Consider the following 12705-nt stretch of genomic DNA (forward strand, 5'->3'; position numbering starts at 1 on the left):
CTGTCCATGCCAACTACAGCGAAGCCGTGAACTTGCCGTCCAGCTCCTCCACTTTTGCAATGCTCTTCTTGTAGCCCGGGCAGCTCTCCAGCGTCTTGATGTACTCGGAAATGCGGGGATATGTCTCTTCCCAGCCCGGCGCAACATCCCTGAAGCGAGACTTGGCCGCGATGAGGGGGAAGCTCATGAGGATGTCGGCCGCGGTCAGCTGGTCGTTGCAGAGGAACCTGCCTCCCGAGGTGGAGAGGTGGTCGTTGAGCATGGCGAGGTTCTTCTTGATGTTGGGGGCGATGAACAACGCGATGATCCTGTTGGCGACCATGGAGGTAATCGGTCGAACGAAGAAAGGGATGTCGTTACCCTTGAGGCCTGCACAAGGGGTCAGTTCCGAGATGGTCCAGGCGCGTGCACAGTACCAGAGAGTACGGGATACATACGGCCAATGACAAGAGACATGACCAGATACGGCATCAGGGTGCCCTCGGCGTAGTGCAGATAGTACTGATGGCGAAGGTAGGCCTCAGTCTCGCCGCCGATGGTGTTCTCCTTGCCGTCCTGCCAGCGCTTTGGGACGAGGCGCTCGCCCTCCGGGTAGTGCGTGCAGAGGTACTCGGTCATCCAGCCGCTCTCGGCCAGGACGATGGGCTTGGCATCGGCGCCGGCGCCGGGGGGCGTGATGGCGATGACGGGCGACTTGCCGAGCGGGTGCACCTTTTCAAGCTCCGGGGGCGCCAGGAACGTCTGCTTGTTGCGGTGGAAGATCTCGACCTCGTAGTTGACCTTGAGCTCCTCGAGGAGCCAGAGGATGCGTTGCGAGCGCGACTGCTCGAGCCTGGCGGCGGGAAGCGTTGTGGTTAGCTCATGATACAATGTGCTTGGGATTTGTCTTGTGGTTGTTGATTGCTGCCGAGGAGCTAGCTTCGTCACATGGGTGAGACAGTGCAGATTTGCGCCGAGGCGCTAGGGAACGTACCAGTAGAGCTTGACCTTGGCTTCCTCGGTAGACATTTTGAAACGGATGAGATGAAATCTGGCTGCTAGTGGCAATACAATTGGTTAGAAACGAGACCGACCAATTTCAAGAGTTTGTATAGTTTAAAAACAGCCGGCGTAGCACAACAGGCGTCTTCATCTAAGTAGTTAAGTTGCTGGGGCCGACGTTCCACGAAGTGCCATTGACTAGGTCGGCTAGCGTCCCCGGTGAAGAAAATCATTTCGTCACTGTTGGCCATGCGTTTCGGATGTCATTCTCCCGGTGAAGTATTGGTGCATGCCCAGGCCATCGCTGCTATTGGGATCCAATCGGATACAGAGCCTGCGCTGCGTGGCATTGTAGGAAATAGGAAATGGCTTGGGAGCTGAGAAGTTGTGCGTGGTGTACATGGACGAATTGGTCGACCTGGCAGCTGGCAGCTGGTAGCCCTGCTCCAGCACTAGTTACGGTTGGGGCTGCAAACGAAGCATCTTGTAACTTTCATTTTCACTCTTCATCATGACAAGTTGCAAAGCAAAAGCCCGAAGCGCTAATTGATAACTAGCTATTATTCAGTACACAACACATTATCGACTGAGTCTAATCCCTCCAGCAAGTCGTCCTGCCCATGACCTGTTGTATCACCCACCACTATAGCCAAGCAACTAGTTACCTCTTCTGCAAGCGCAACAGCTTCCACGGCGACACGGATGAGACATGTATTATCACAAACACCAATTACCCAAATAGCATAAATCGCCATAACAGGAACCTCGGTTGCAACACAGATTACCTGCAGATCACCCACCTCCGTCTCCTCCGCCTCCGCCACCACCTCCGTCTCCTCCTCCTCCTCCGTCGCCACCACCTCCATCACCACCACCACCGTGTCCTCCGCCATCACCGCCGTCACCGCCGCCGTCAAAATTCCAGCCTCCCCCATCGCCGCCACCCGTTGAACCCCCTCCGCCTCCGCCGTACGGGTCATTCTCGCGCTGCCGCCGACGCGGATCGCGCCTATTCCGTCGCCGCCGCCGCACCAACACGTGCCGCCTGTCCCATACCGGACAGCGCACCAACGCCGCCGCCGCCAGCACGAACACCAGCCCGCCCGCGACCACGCTGACCGCGATCGCAAACGCCAGCGCGTTGATCCCCGGGTACGGCATGCCGCGCCCGCGCCCGCCGCGCGGCGGGACTGCCAGCAGGATCATCGGCGCGACGCGCAGCGCCGCCGTGAGCAGCAGCGCGACGCAGTGCACGCCCTTGCTGCACTGGAAGCCGACGACGACGGAGAGCACCATGTGCAGCAGCCACGCCGCGGCCATGACGATGCCGAACGCCGCCCGGTGCCGCAGCCCGCCGTACCCGCGCACCGTGAAGGTGGCCGCGACGATCAGCGAGGCGCTCAGCGCGAGGAAGCAGAGGAAGAAGACGAGGGAGGCGGCGCGCCAGGCGGACCGCGGGAGGCGGCTCGCCAGCATCATGCTCAGCCCCGTCACCGCGGAGGGCAGCAGGCCGACGATCCAGAACGGGACCAGCAGGTCCCCGCCGCGGTCGAACCCGGTCGACCCGACGTAGATGAGCACGGCCTGGACGACCAGCGGCGCCATCTCCGCGCAGATGGCCCCGGCCCAGCCGGCCGCGCTCAGACGCGCGATGCGCTCGGAGCTCGTGCCCGGCCCGTGGTAGTACCGCACCGCCCACAGCGTGTGGTCGAGCTCGAACCGCCGGATGAGCTGCACCACGAAGCCGGGCTGCAGCGACCGCAGGCAGCTCCACATGACGTTGCGGACGAAGCTGCCAGGTCCCCAGGGCCGTCGGTGCGGCGCCGCCGCCGCGACGTGGCAGTCATCCGCGCCGTCGTAGACCGGATATCGCGGGGACGTGTAGTTCTGCACCCGCCGCGGGAACAGGCTAGGGATTTCCGGCACCCACCAGATACAGCAGAGCAGCGCGATGGTCGCGGACAGCGCGAACCAGTGGAGCCCCGTCACGGTGTAAGTCGGCGACGAGTCTTGATTCATCGCATCGTGGTGTGCACCTTTGTCGAGTTGAGTCTATTGCGAACTGATAAAACGAAGAAAAGAGAAGACAACCTCCTTTTGTTCTTTTGCTAGGGCCTGACGGCCGGAAGAGCTCTTTATCACTAGCCGTCAATGCCAAGACCAACAATGAGTCTTGTGAGACGGCCCCAGCGTTCCAAAGCCTCAGCTCGCTTAACCAGGCCTATCAGATGCGAGAGGCGTCGCAAATCAGCCTTGCCCGTTGTCACGCGCCTAACCTCTTTCAATTCAGCATCCTGGGGAAAGCAACTAATAAACAGTGTGCTTTAATAATCATTAAAAATGATGCGAAGGATATATATAGGATACTGGAGCCTGGGGACTTATACCTTGCGGCATTTCTGTAACCCATCGCCAACCTGACCAACCAGGCTTACGATGCGACATTTCATCACAACACTACAAATATCGATTTCCAAAAAAGGTATTAAACGCTTAACTACACAGATTTTTATACCCGATCCATCTACCAACCGTCTCCCCAGCCGTCATCATCGTCATCCGCTTTTGGCGCAAGATCAATCTTCTTGGCCACTACAGGCTTGGCCTTACTCGCCGCCGCCGCCTTTACAGGCGCCTTCTTCGCCGCCGTGCCGCCCGCCTTTGACAGCCCCTTAGGAAGCGCTTTTGCGCCCGACTTCTTTTGTGATTGCGCCGCGAGCCAGCCCGCAAAGTCGGGCTCGCCGTCGTCAAAAGGCGTCGTTGATGCCGTAGCAGCAGCCGGCGCTGGTTTCGTAGATGAATGGCCAGCAGGCTCACCCCAGCCACCATCCTCGTCCATGTCTCCCATGTCGCCCCAACCACCGACGTCGTCGTCATCGGCGCCATCACCGTAGAATTCTTCTGCCACGGCACTAGGCGTGGGAGACGGCGCTGCGGTGGATGCAGGCGGTGACGCGAGCGCCTGTCTGTGCAGCGTGGATGCTGATGAAGTCGGCTTGCGGGCGTCCGGGGCTGGAGAAGATGGGGTCCTAGCTGCGGATGCTGACCCGTTGGTAGTTTGCATATCACCGGCTGCGGTCGACATCTTGTTGGTGAAGGACGAGATGGCCCAGCCGGTCCAGCCTTGGGACCCAGCGCTCGGCTGAGGAGTTCCCATGCGAGCAGCCTGAGCGTCTCCAGACTGCGGCGGTGGCAGCGCTGAGTCCGGCATAGTGGATGCAGCCTTTTTGATCTTGGCAATGTATGAGTCCATCGCGCGAGTTGCCTGGTCACGCACGAGCTTTTCCTTATCAATAAGCAACGGGCACAGCGCAGGAAGGATGCGCGTTGCACAGTCTTCCTCGGTAAAATACTCGGATGTCGCTGCCAGCGCCATCAAGGCGGCGTTGCGCGCATGAACGAATGGGTCTCGCATTGAGCGCGTAAAAGCCGCAATTAGGACCTTGGATCTTGACCCCGTCCCTAGATGCTTTGCGATTTTGCCGAGACAAATCGTTGTGTTGGTACGAATTCCAGGCTGTTCGTCGTTGGCAGTCTTGGCAAGGTGTTTGAGCAACTCTCCATTAATTGTGCGATCCGAGAGTTTTGTGATCAACACCAAGACTGACTTGAGCGTTTGCTCTCGCACAATAGGTGCTGCGTCTGTGAAGCCAGTGACCTAGGGCTGTTAGAACGCGTACGGCTGTCTACCAAAGCAATGGCCGCTCTTACAATTTGGGGAAATATTTTGTCATTGACGACTTTTTGCGGCAGTTGGTCGATGATGAGAGGTAAGCTGTCTAGCAGACAAACTCGGATAGCGCGGTCGGGGTTGCCAAATATCCGGATAATAAAGGGGGTCATCCTGCTCTCAAAGTCGTCCTGCGACAGTTTTGAGGCAATCTTGAGCACGACACCAATGGCCTTGGGCCCACCACCGCCGAATTCCACAGACTTCATTAGTTCCGGGAGGACCTTCATGATGAAGAAGTCCTCTGGAAAGTCATCCGATACCTGCTCCAAGTCGCTTTGCAGCTGTTAGTAGTCACATATCATTAGGAAGATAGGATGCACATACTCCAAGAATTTCTCGCGTTCTTCTTCCGTTTTAATACCTAGATTATCAATCCCTTCGGTGAGTTTAATGAGGGGTGTATCGAAAAAGGCATCGCGACGGCTTCCTTGATCGAGGAATGCGGATATGGATATCCGAGCTTTCGCGTTCGCGTTACATAGTCGCTTGTAACTAGAGTGCATCGTGGGAGGAACGCCGCGTGTTTGTCCAACGTTGTCTCGGCCGTTGTAATCGCCATTGAAAACCTCGTATATCAGGACGCCATAGTTGAATGCGTCGACAGCGGAGTGAGGGTGCTTCTTGATGACATCCCATCCACCTTGCACAACTTCTGGGGGTGAATAGCGGGCAGAGTCGGGTGTAAGGCTTCCGTATGTCTGCTGATGTATTAGTGCGATGGCCAACTTTCGCACCAATTGTACTGACATATATCGTCGATTCGTCCTCTTTGACGCTGCTAAGAATTTCGAAGCCAGCTAGTTTCCATTCGCCACTTTCCGAGGTATACACCGACCCGACCTTGACACAGCCATGGATAGAGGAAGCGTCCGAGTTGATGAATTTCAGAGTCCGCTATCAGTAGTTAGACTTTAGTTTCGGCAGCTGTTTGTTTTGGGTTCGTACCGCAATGCCGTGTAGTCCCCATTTTATGGTTTCGGGACTCAGTGATTTGCGTCGAACATGCCATCGCAAGGGTACCACTCGCTCGGTGGCGATGTAGATGTATGTTTCCGTCTGTTACAAGTATAAGACATTGTATAAGTGCCACCGGGCAATTGTACCGACCTCTACTGTGTCAAGGACTTTGATGACACCAGGGTGACGGATGGTACGCAGCTTTCGAAGCGCGTTTCGGGCGAGGGGCAGGAGACCTCTGTGGGCCGTGATATCGAAGGAAAAGATGCTGCAGTTGGAACCGTCTTCCTGTGGGCGTTGTCAGCAATTGTCTAAGGGATATGCAGTATTGCGTTGCGCGGCGCGACTTGCCCTCTTGGTGCCATTGTACAAGGTCCAGATGGACTCGTCGACGTCGACCTTGTCGCCAAAGCTGTAGGGAAAGGGCGGTCCTTTAGCCATGGCGGAGGCCACGGCCGACTTGAGGAAATCCATGACTTGCGGACCTTGCGCGCGCGTGTAGATGGGTATTGACGGGATGCTAAGCGCGCGTGGTGGCGAAGGGCATTCAGCAAGGTGGCCGTGAAGCTGGGGGATACATACCTTGCTTTAGTACGCCCCCAGTAACAGGTCCATACCTACACAAATTACAGCGCCTTCAGGGCTGTTGGCGGGGTTGGCGAAGCGCTACAGCGGGTTCGCACTCGCCTACACCAACTTGGGAAGGCGGTCTCGTCTGGCAGCGCCAGATATGCTTTGGTCTCCGCTGTCCGTGACGACTTTGGCATCACCAAGTACCCCAGCATATCGGCCCCATTCCGCCTTCATACTACCATACCAATGCTGGAGCAAGCTTCGGCTGGCTTCCGGCATACGCATCGGATCCGCACCAAGACGCATAGACCGGATTTTGGATCTCCTCCTTGCAACGGACTGGGCTTTCCCGCGGGGCAACGGTGCGTTGAGGCTTCCTCTTGTCAGCTAGGCAGTCGCTGAGGTAGATGCCCTGCCTGCCTGCCCACGTGAACCCCTACCACACACGGTATGTTAAACTCTTCATCATGCACTTCCTAATACTCTCGAATGATGTCCAATGGTAAAAGGTCTGACCGAACGAAGCCGACTGGGACCTGTGTCGCCTTGCTCCAGTCTCGCCACCTCCACGGGCGGCTAGACACGTGATTGCCTAGCCACGGATAGCTGCAAAGAATCTCTTGCATTCTTTGCCCGTCCTGACTGGCGTATAAGCAACTCCTACCACAATTTGGAACCTCGATCATTGCTGCTCAACTGATCCAGGTCAAAGGCCGTGGCAGACAAGTGACTGTGTCGCGCACACGGTCTAGGGACACAGGAACCGTTGCGTTCCAAGCTTGAAGTTGCAAAATAACTGAAAAGATCTGACGAGAAACTACCCACTGTGCTCGATTACTCTGCAGGTGCAAGTGGCAACACGCGCTGACCAAACGCTGTTAGACAACTCTCCTATACAGTCGCGGCACGGTTAGAGCGACTGCCTGCATGCTTTAGCTGGACTTTCATCGTATGGATAGCCAGTCCTGGTATATATGAAGCGGGGAGGATTGGCTCAAATTACATGCTTCAACTTTTCCGCGGCAGTGCGGCGATCGAAAGCCACCATGAGCCTTCAAGCTGCCGAGCAAACAACAACCGCCTTATCCCCGAATCGGAGCGGCAACTATGGAGAAAACGGGTCAGTGAAGGGCCTCGAACTTGGCGCGTCTGGCATCAGCTCCCAATATAAAGTCATGAAGCCAAAATGGACCGCCAAACGGACCCGTGGGCAGTTTTCGTTTTCCGCAGGTTCTGATGTCTCCCGAGCTCGGCGAAGACCACATGTGTCTACTTCCTCAAAGAGGTCAGAAGCGCTGGCAAAAGCACTGATACAACATGAGATTTCGGTCGGTGACGCGGTGAACCCAGCAGCGAAAAGTGAACAGCGGCCAGCTTGCGTGCAAACGGGTGCAGATGATGAAAACACTGAGTCACTTTTGCGTTTGCACACAAACTTAGCAGGCTCACCACCTTCATACCATACTTCGCCAACCTCTATCACGGATATTGACATGATCGACGGGGTAGAATCTGGGGAAGTGCTCGCGCAGTGTAATCCTGCACCCACCCAGGATGGCACCGTTGGCGTGACGGTCGCTGCTACTGTGCCACGGTCCTTCGATCACCTTGATTTGACTGTCCTATCTGAAGACAAAGACAGAGACATGACCCATGATTCGCCTACAGCTAGGGCAGAGATGGCAGCCGCGCATGATGTACTGCTCGTTTTATCAGAAGCCGCGGATTCTGCTAGTGTGCACCCACCTGGTACTGCACTGGCTCCAACAACAAAGAATGAGCTATTTCCAACGCCGAAACAAATACGCAGCAAGTTTCTAGTCCCCGCTACTGACGAGGGTCGAGAAGTGATCTACATAAGCAGCAGCGACGAAAGTGAGGGAGAGGGCACTGACGCCGGCTCATCTATGCAGCGCTTGACTTTGGAAGAGTCGGTTTCTGATATACCGATCCCGGAGCCACGCCTGCAATCGACGGAAGACGATTGTCCCCAGGAAGCAGCACAAGATGTTATTGTTATTGCCACCAACAGAGGAAGCGCCGACAAAGGAACCGTCGCCACCGTCGCCAAAGTAAACGCCGACAAAGCAAGTGCAGCTAAAGCTCGGTGTGCCAAAGCAAGGGCCGCGAGAGCAAGTTATACCAAAGCAAGACGTGCCAAACCGAGCACCGTCAAGCCAAGTACCGCCGAACCAAGCACCGCAAAATCGAGCACCACGAGACCAAGCGCCCAATGTGAATCCTCTGGGGATAATATCCCGCTAGCTTTCTTGCAAAGAGGGCGTCTCAAGGAATGCCGATCGAGCTGCCATGATGAGCAACCCAAACTGATCGTTGTAAACCGATCTACGGTATCGTCAAGGATACGTGCTATGATAAGAGCAGAGCCTATAATTTTCAGCTCTAGCTCATTCGATGCCCAGATTTATGCCCAGAGTAAAATGCGACCTCCGCCTGGGGTGATAGTTCCTCGACGGGCCTTCACATCGACGGCACCTGCTCAAGACCCGAGGGTCTTTGTCTCTGCTAACCCCGCGGTTCACGGGATGGTGGTGAGATCAAGCAAGTGGTGGAATGATAAGGTGCGAGAAATTTGCGAGCGGCCGAACCGCAAGAAATGGTTCGGCAAAGTAGCGCAGCGTATGCGCTGGCTTTATGAGCAGCAGTTGAAGGAGGCAAAACGTCAGGGGTTCAAAAGAAGTGCTACAGGGCGCCAGACGCGACAGGATCCCCAGCCGGCCTCGTACCAGAGAATCATGGACTTCGGCGATGTTCCCGAGAGCCGACTCCCGCCGGATGTGCTCAACAACGCGGCCTGGGCCAAGGCCTGTGAGTGGCAGCGGAAGATGAGAGAAGATGACGCGGCCACAAAACGCCAAGTGTAACTCTGTACAGAGATGGCTCTTGAGGTATTATTAGGATATATTACGGGAAACGGGACGTATTACGGGAATCGGGTCATTTTATGGCGTTATTGGACTTGTGCATGTTTTTATGAGGGTTTTTCTTGTAATACCTAAGGCGCATAGCTTTACGAGACACGTACCAGTGCATTTTCTAGCATGAGGGCATACACGACATAGCTATTTCTTTTGATGAGACGAAACAGATTTTCTGGGAATCGGGTTGCGCTGGCGTCGCCGGTGGTGTACAAGATTTGGTATATTTGCATGTGGAGAGGTATGCGAACCTAATCGAGGTGTCCTTGGACTATTTTGTTGACAAATGTAAGGATCATCACAATGAAGCGATGACACTGAGATGTGAAATCTAATAAGAAGAACAAGAAAAACAACAAGTGTTGTGAAGGTACAGACATAACTCCCGCAAAGAACGTACAAAAACAGCCTTGCAGACTCCTATCAAATGATCCCAATCAGCCATGTTCGCTTTTCCCCATCAATCTAGCCCACCCAGCACGAACCCGCTTAAACGCCCTTGGACAGTAGGTTGAGCGCGCTGCCCGCGAGGATGAAGCCGGCCTGGTCCTTGCTGACCGCGTGCTTGGTCGGGATCAGGAACTCCTCGCCCGAGTCCTTCTTGGTGACCCGGAGGCTGACCTCGCCGCGGCCTTCGTTGCGCAGCATCTCATGCAGCCCGACCGTCGCGACCTCGTCGCCCGCCGCGATCCTGTCGTAGTCGGCCTCGTCGGCGAACGTCAGCGGCACGACGCCCTGCTTCTTCAGGTTGGTCTCGTGGATGCGCGCAAACGACTTGGTCAGGACGACGCGCGCGCCGAGGTACCGCGGCTGCAGCGCGGCGTGCTCGCGCGCGGAGCCCTCGCCGTAGTTGTGCTCGGCGACGACGAGCCAGGGCTGGTCGCGGGCGCGCCAGCGCTCGGCGAGCTCGGGGATGGTCAACCGCTCGCCGTCGAGGTCGTACGCGGCGTTGACCTCGCCCGTCTCGGCGTTGACGGCCGTGTTGAGCGTGTTGGTGGCGATGTTGGGCAGGTGGCCCTTGTACTTGAGCCAAGGCCCCGCGGCGGAGATGGTGTCGGTGGTGCACTTGCCGGTGACCTTGACGAGCACGCGCAGGCCGGCGAGGTCGCCGTCGGGGAAGGGCGCGAACGGCTCGAGGCGCGCGAGGCGCTCCGAGGTCGGCGCGATGGCGATGGCGACGCCGGCGTCGGGCGGCTGCGAGAGCACGCCGAGCGAGGCGACACCGGACTCGAACGGTGTAGCGGGGCCCTCCTGGCCGCGCGGCGGCGAGAACTTGAAGTCGCGGCCGTCGGGCGTCTTGAGGGTGTCGGTGACGGGGTTGAACGTGGTGGCGCCGGCAAAGGCCATGGCGGTGACGATCTCCGGGGAGGCGAGGAAGTTCATGGTCGCCGGGTTGCCATCGTTGCGGCCGCGGAAGTTGCGGTTGTACGAGGTCAGGATCGCGTTGGGCGTGCCCTTGGTGACGCCGTCCTGGCGCGCCCACTGCCCGATGCACGGCCCGCACGCGTTGGACAGGAGCACGCCGCCCGCGCCCTCGAACGCCGCCAGCGTGCCGTCGCGCTCGAGTGTCGCACGGATCTGCTCGCTGCCCGGCGTGATGTAGAAGTCGGCCGCTGGCTTGAGCCCCGCCGCGGCGGCCTCCTTGAGGAGCGACTCGACGCGCGTCATGTCCTCGTATGACGAGTTGGTGCAGCTGCCGATGAGGCCGGCCGAGAGCGCCTCGGGCCACTCCTGCTCGCGCACCGTCTCCTTGAACTTGGACAGCGGCGTCGCCAGGTCCGGCGTGAAGGGCCCGTTGATGTGCGGCTCAAGCGTAGACAGGTCGATGGTGATGCGCTTGTCGTACTCGGCGCCGTCGTCGGCGCGGAACTGGAAGCGCGCGTCGGCGCTCGTGCCGGCGCCTGGGAAGGCCTGCAAGGCGTCGATGTTGGCGACGGCCTGCGTGCGACGTGTGGAGGCTAGGTAGCGCGCCGACGCCGCCGTGTACGGGAAGATGGAGGTGGTGGCGCCGACCTCGGCGCCCATGTTGGCGGCGGTGGCCATGCCTGTGCAGCTCAGCGACTCGACGCCAGGCCCAAAGTACTCGATGATGTAGCCGGTGCCACCGCGGACGGTAAGCTCGCCAGCGAGGCGGAGGATGATGTCCTTGGGCGAGGCCCAGCCGGAGAGCTTGCCGGTGAGCTCGACGCCGAGGATCTTGGGCGCCTTGAGTTCCCACGGCGCGCCAACGAGGGCCTCGACGGCGTCCGCACCACCCACGCCGATCGTGATGGTCGTCAGGCCGCCCGCGTTGGGGCTGTGGCTGTCGGTGCCGAGCATCATCAGGCCTGGCAGGGCGTAGTTCTCGAGGACCGTCTGGTGGATGATGCCCGCGCCGGGCGGCCAGAAGTCCATGCCGTACCTGCGGGCGGCCGACTCCAGAAAGTCAAAGACTTCCTTGTTGGTCTCGATGCCGGCGCTCAGATCGTCGCCAGCGCCCTTGGCGCCCACGATCAGGTGGTCGCAGTGAATACTGGCGGGGATGGCCGGGCGCGCGAGATCGCAGGCCATGAACTGCAGCAGGGCCATCTGGGCCGAGGCATCCTGCATGTTTACGCGGTCCGGGTCGAGGCGCAGGTTGGCGGCGCCACGTACGTTGCGGCCGTTGTTGGTGCCAGTGAGCAGCGAGGCCTCGGGGTCGCGCAGGTGGCTGTAGAGAATCTTCTCGGCGAGGGTGAGCCGCTGGCCGCTGAGCACGCGACGCACCTCCGTGTACTTGTTGAACAGGCGCTCGTAGGTGGGCGGCAGCCCGGTGGCCGTGGACAGGGTGCGGGCGGTGGTGGTGGTGGTGGTGATGCGGCTCTTGAGGGTGGCTCCGGAGCCGGAGCGCAGCGCAGCAGAGCGGACGAGAGTCTAAAGGGTGAGGATATGTTAGAATTGACCATTGAAAATGGCAGGGAACGCATACCGTCATGGTACCTCCACGGCGGCCAGCCATTGCCATTGGAGCCATTGTGGACGACGAAAAAAAAATGGTGATGGTTTAGATTGAGTGACTGACATGGACGAAAAGATGCTGGGGATTTTCTCTTTGCCCCGGTTGCTCGGCTGCGTGGTCGGAGTGGGGGCGGTAGAGGAAGGGGGACGCTGGACGAGTCACTTTCAAAAAAGACGTTTCTATCTTTCTCGTCCTTCCTATTTTTCCTACGTTTTTATATTTCTTATCCCTTTCGTGATTTTATTTCTATCTGACATGCATTTTAATTGAGCATCCGCCTCTGAACACGGCTTTCAAAGGGACACCAGTGTTCTTTCGGTGCTTTTATTTTCAGTGGGAAAACGGCCTGTGACGTTGTCTCAACAGCATGCAAGAGGGTCTGTGGGCTTGGCTTTGGAAATTGCCAGCGCTGGATTGGCCAAGATCAGGGCTTTTAGGTGTGTGGGGTATGCTTTGCACTGGACGTTACAGCGCATTGGTGCTGAAGGACGCGGCGTCCAAAAGCGGCCTGGATGCGTCTTTAAAAATGTAAAAACATAGGCAAG

At 57.8% G+C, this 12705-nt stretch overlaps 4 protein-coding genes across 4 annotated transcripts; all 4 read right to left on the reverse strand.

Annotated features, from left to right (window-relative positions):
• Window positions 1–13: 13 nt before the first annotated feature.
• ISF_03067 (Glutathione S-transferase, protein) lies at window positions 14–1008 on the reverse strand (the record flags this gene model as incomplete). The annotated part of the gene is made up of 3 exons (XM_018846673.1): window positions 14–369; window positions 438–832; window positions 974–1008. 3 exons carry the CDS (start codon window positions 1006–1008, stop codon window positions 14–16), a joined length of 786 nt encoding a protein of 261 aa, XP_018706401.1.
• Window positions 1009–1773: 765 nt separating this feature from the next.
• ISF_03068 (hypothetical protein) lies at window positions 1774–3000 on the reverse strand (the record flags this gene model as incomplete). The annotated part of the gene is made up of 1 exon (XM_018846674.1): window positions 1774–3000. The coding sequence occupies one exon, from the start codon at window positions 2998–3000 to the stop codon at window positions 1774–1776; it is 1227 nt and encodes a 408-aa protein (XP_018706402.1).
• A 505-nt stretch (window positions 3001–3505) lies between these two features.
• On the reverse strand, window positions 3506–6145 carry ISF_03069 (protein kinase; the record flags this gene model as incomplete). Its single annotated transcript, XM_018846675.1, has 7 exons — window positions 3506–4639; window positions 4693–4987; window positions 5039–5412; window positions 5462–5608; window positions 5660–5770; window positions 5822–5955; window positions 6019–6145. The coding sequence occupies 7 exons, from the start codon at window positions 6143–6145 to the stop codon at window positions 3506–3508; spliced, it is 2322 nt and encodes a 773-aa protein (XP_018706403.1).
• Window positions 6146–9672: 3527 nt separating this feature from the next.
• ISF_03070 (aconitate hydratase) lies at window positions 9673–12175 on the reverse strand (the record flags this gene model as incomplete). Its single annotated transcript, XM_018846676.1, has 2 exons — window positions 9673–12075; window positions 12131–12175. 2 exons carry the CDS (start codon window positions 12173–12175, stop codon window positions 9673–9675), a joined length of 2448 nt encoding a protein of 815 aa, XP_018706404.1.
• Window positions 12176–12705: the final 530 nt, after the last annotated feature.

This window comes from Cordyceps fumosorosea (assembly GCF_001636725.1).
Source record: "Cordyceps fumosorosea ARSEF 2679 chromosome Unknown scaffold_5, whole genome shotgun sequence".
Taxonomy (NCBI): domain Eukaryota; kingdom Fungi; phylum Ascomycota; class Sordariomycetes; order Hypocreales; family Cordycipitaceae; genus Cordyceps; species Cordyceps fumosorosea.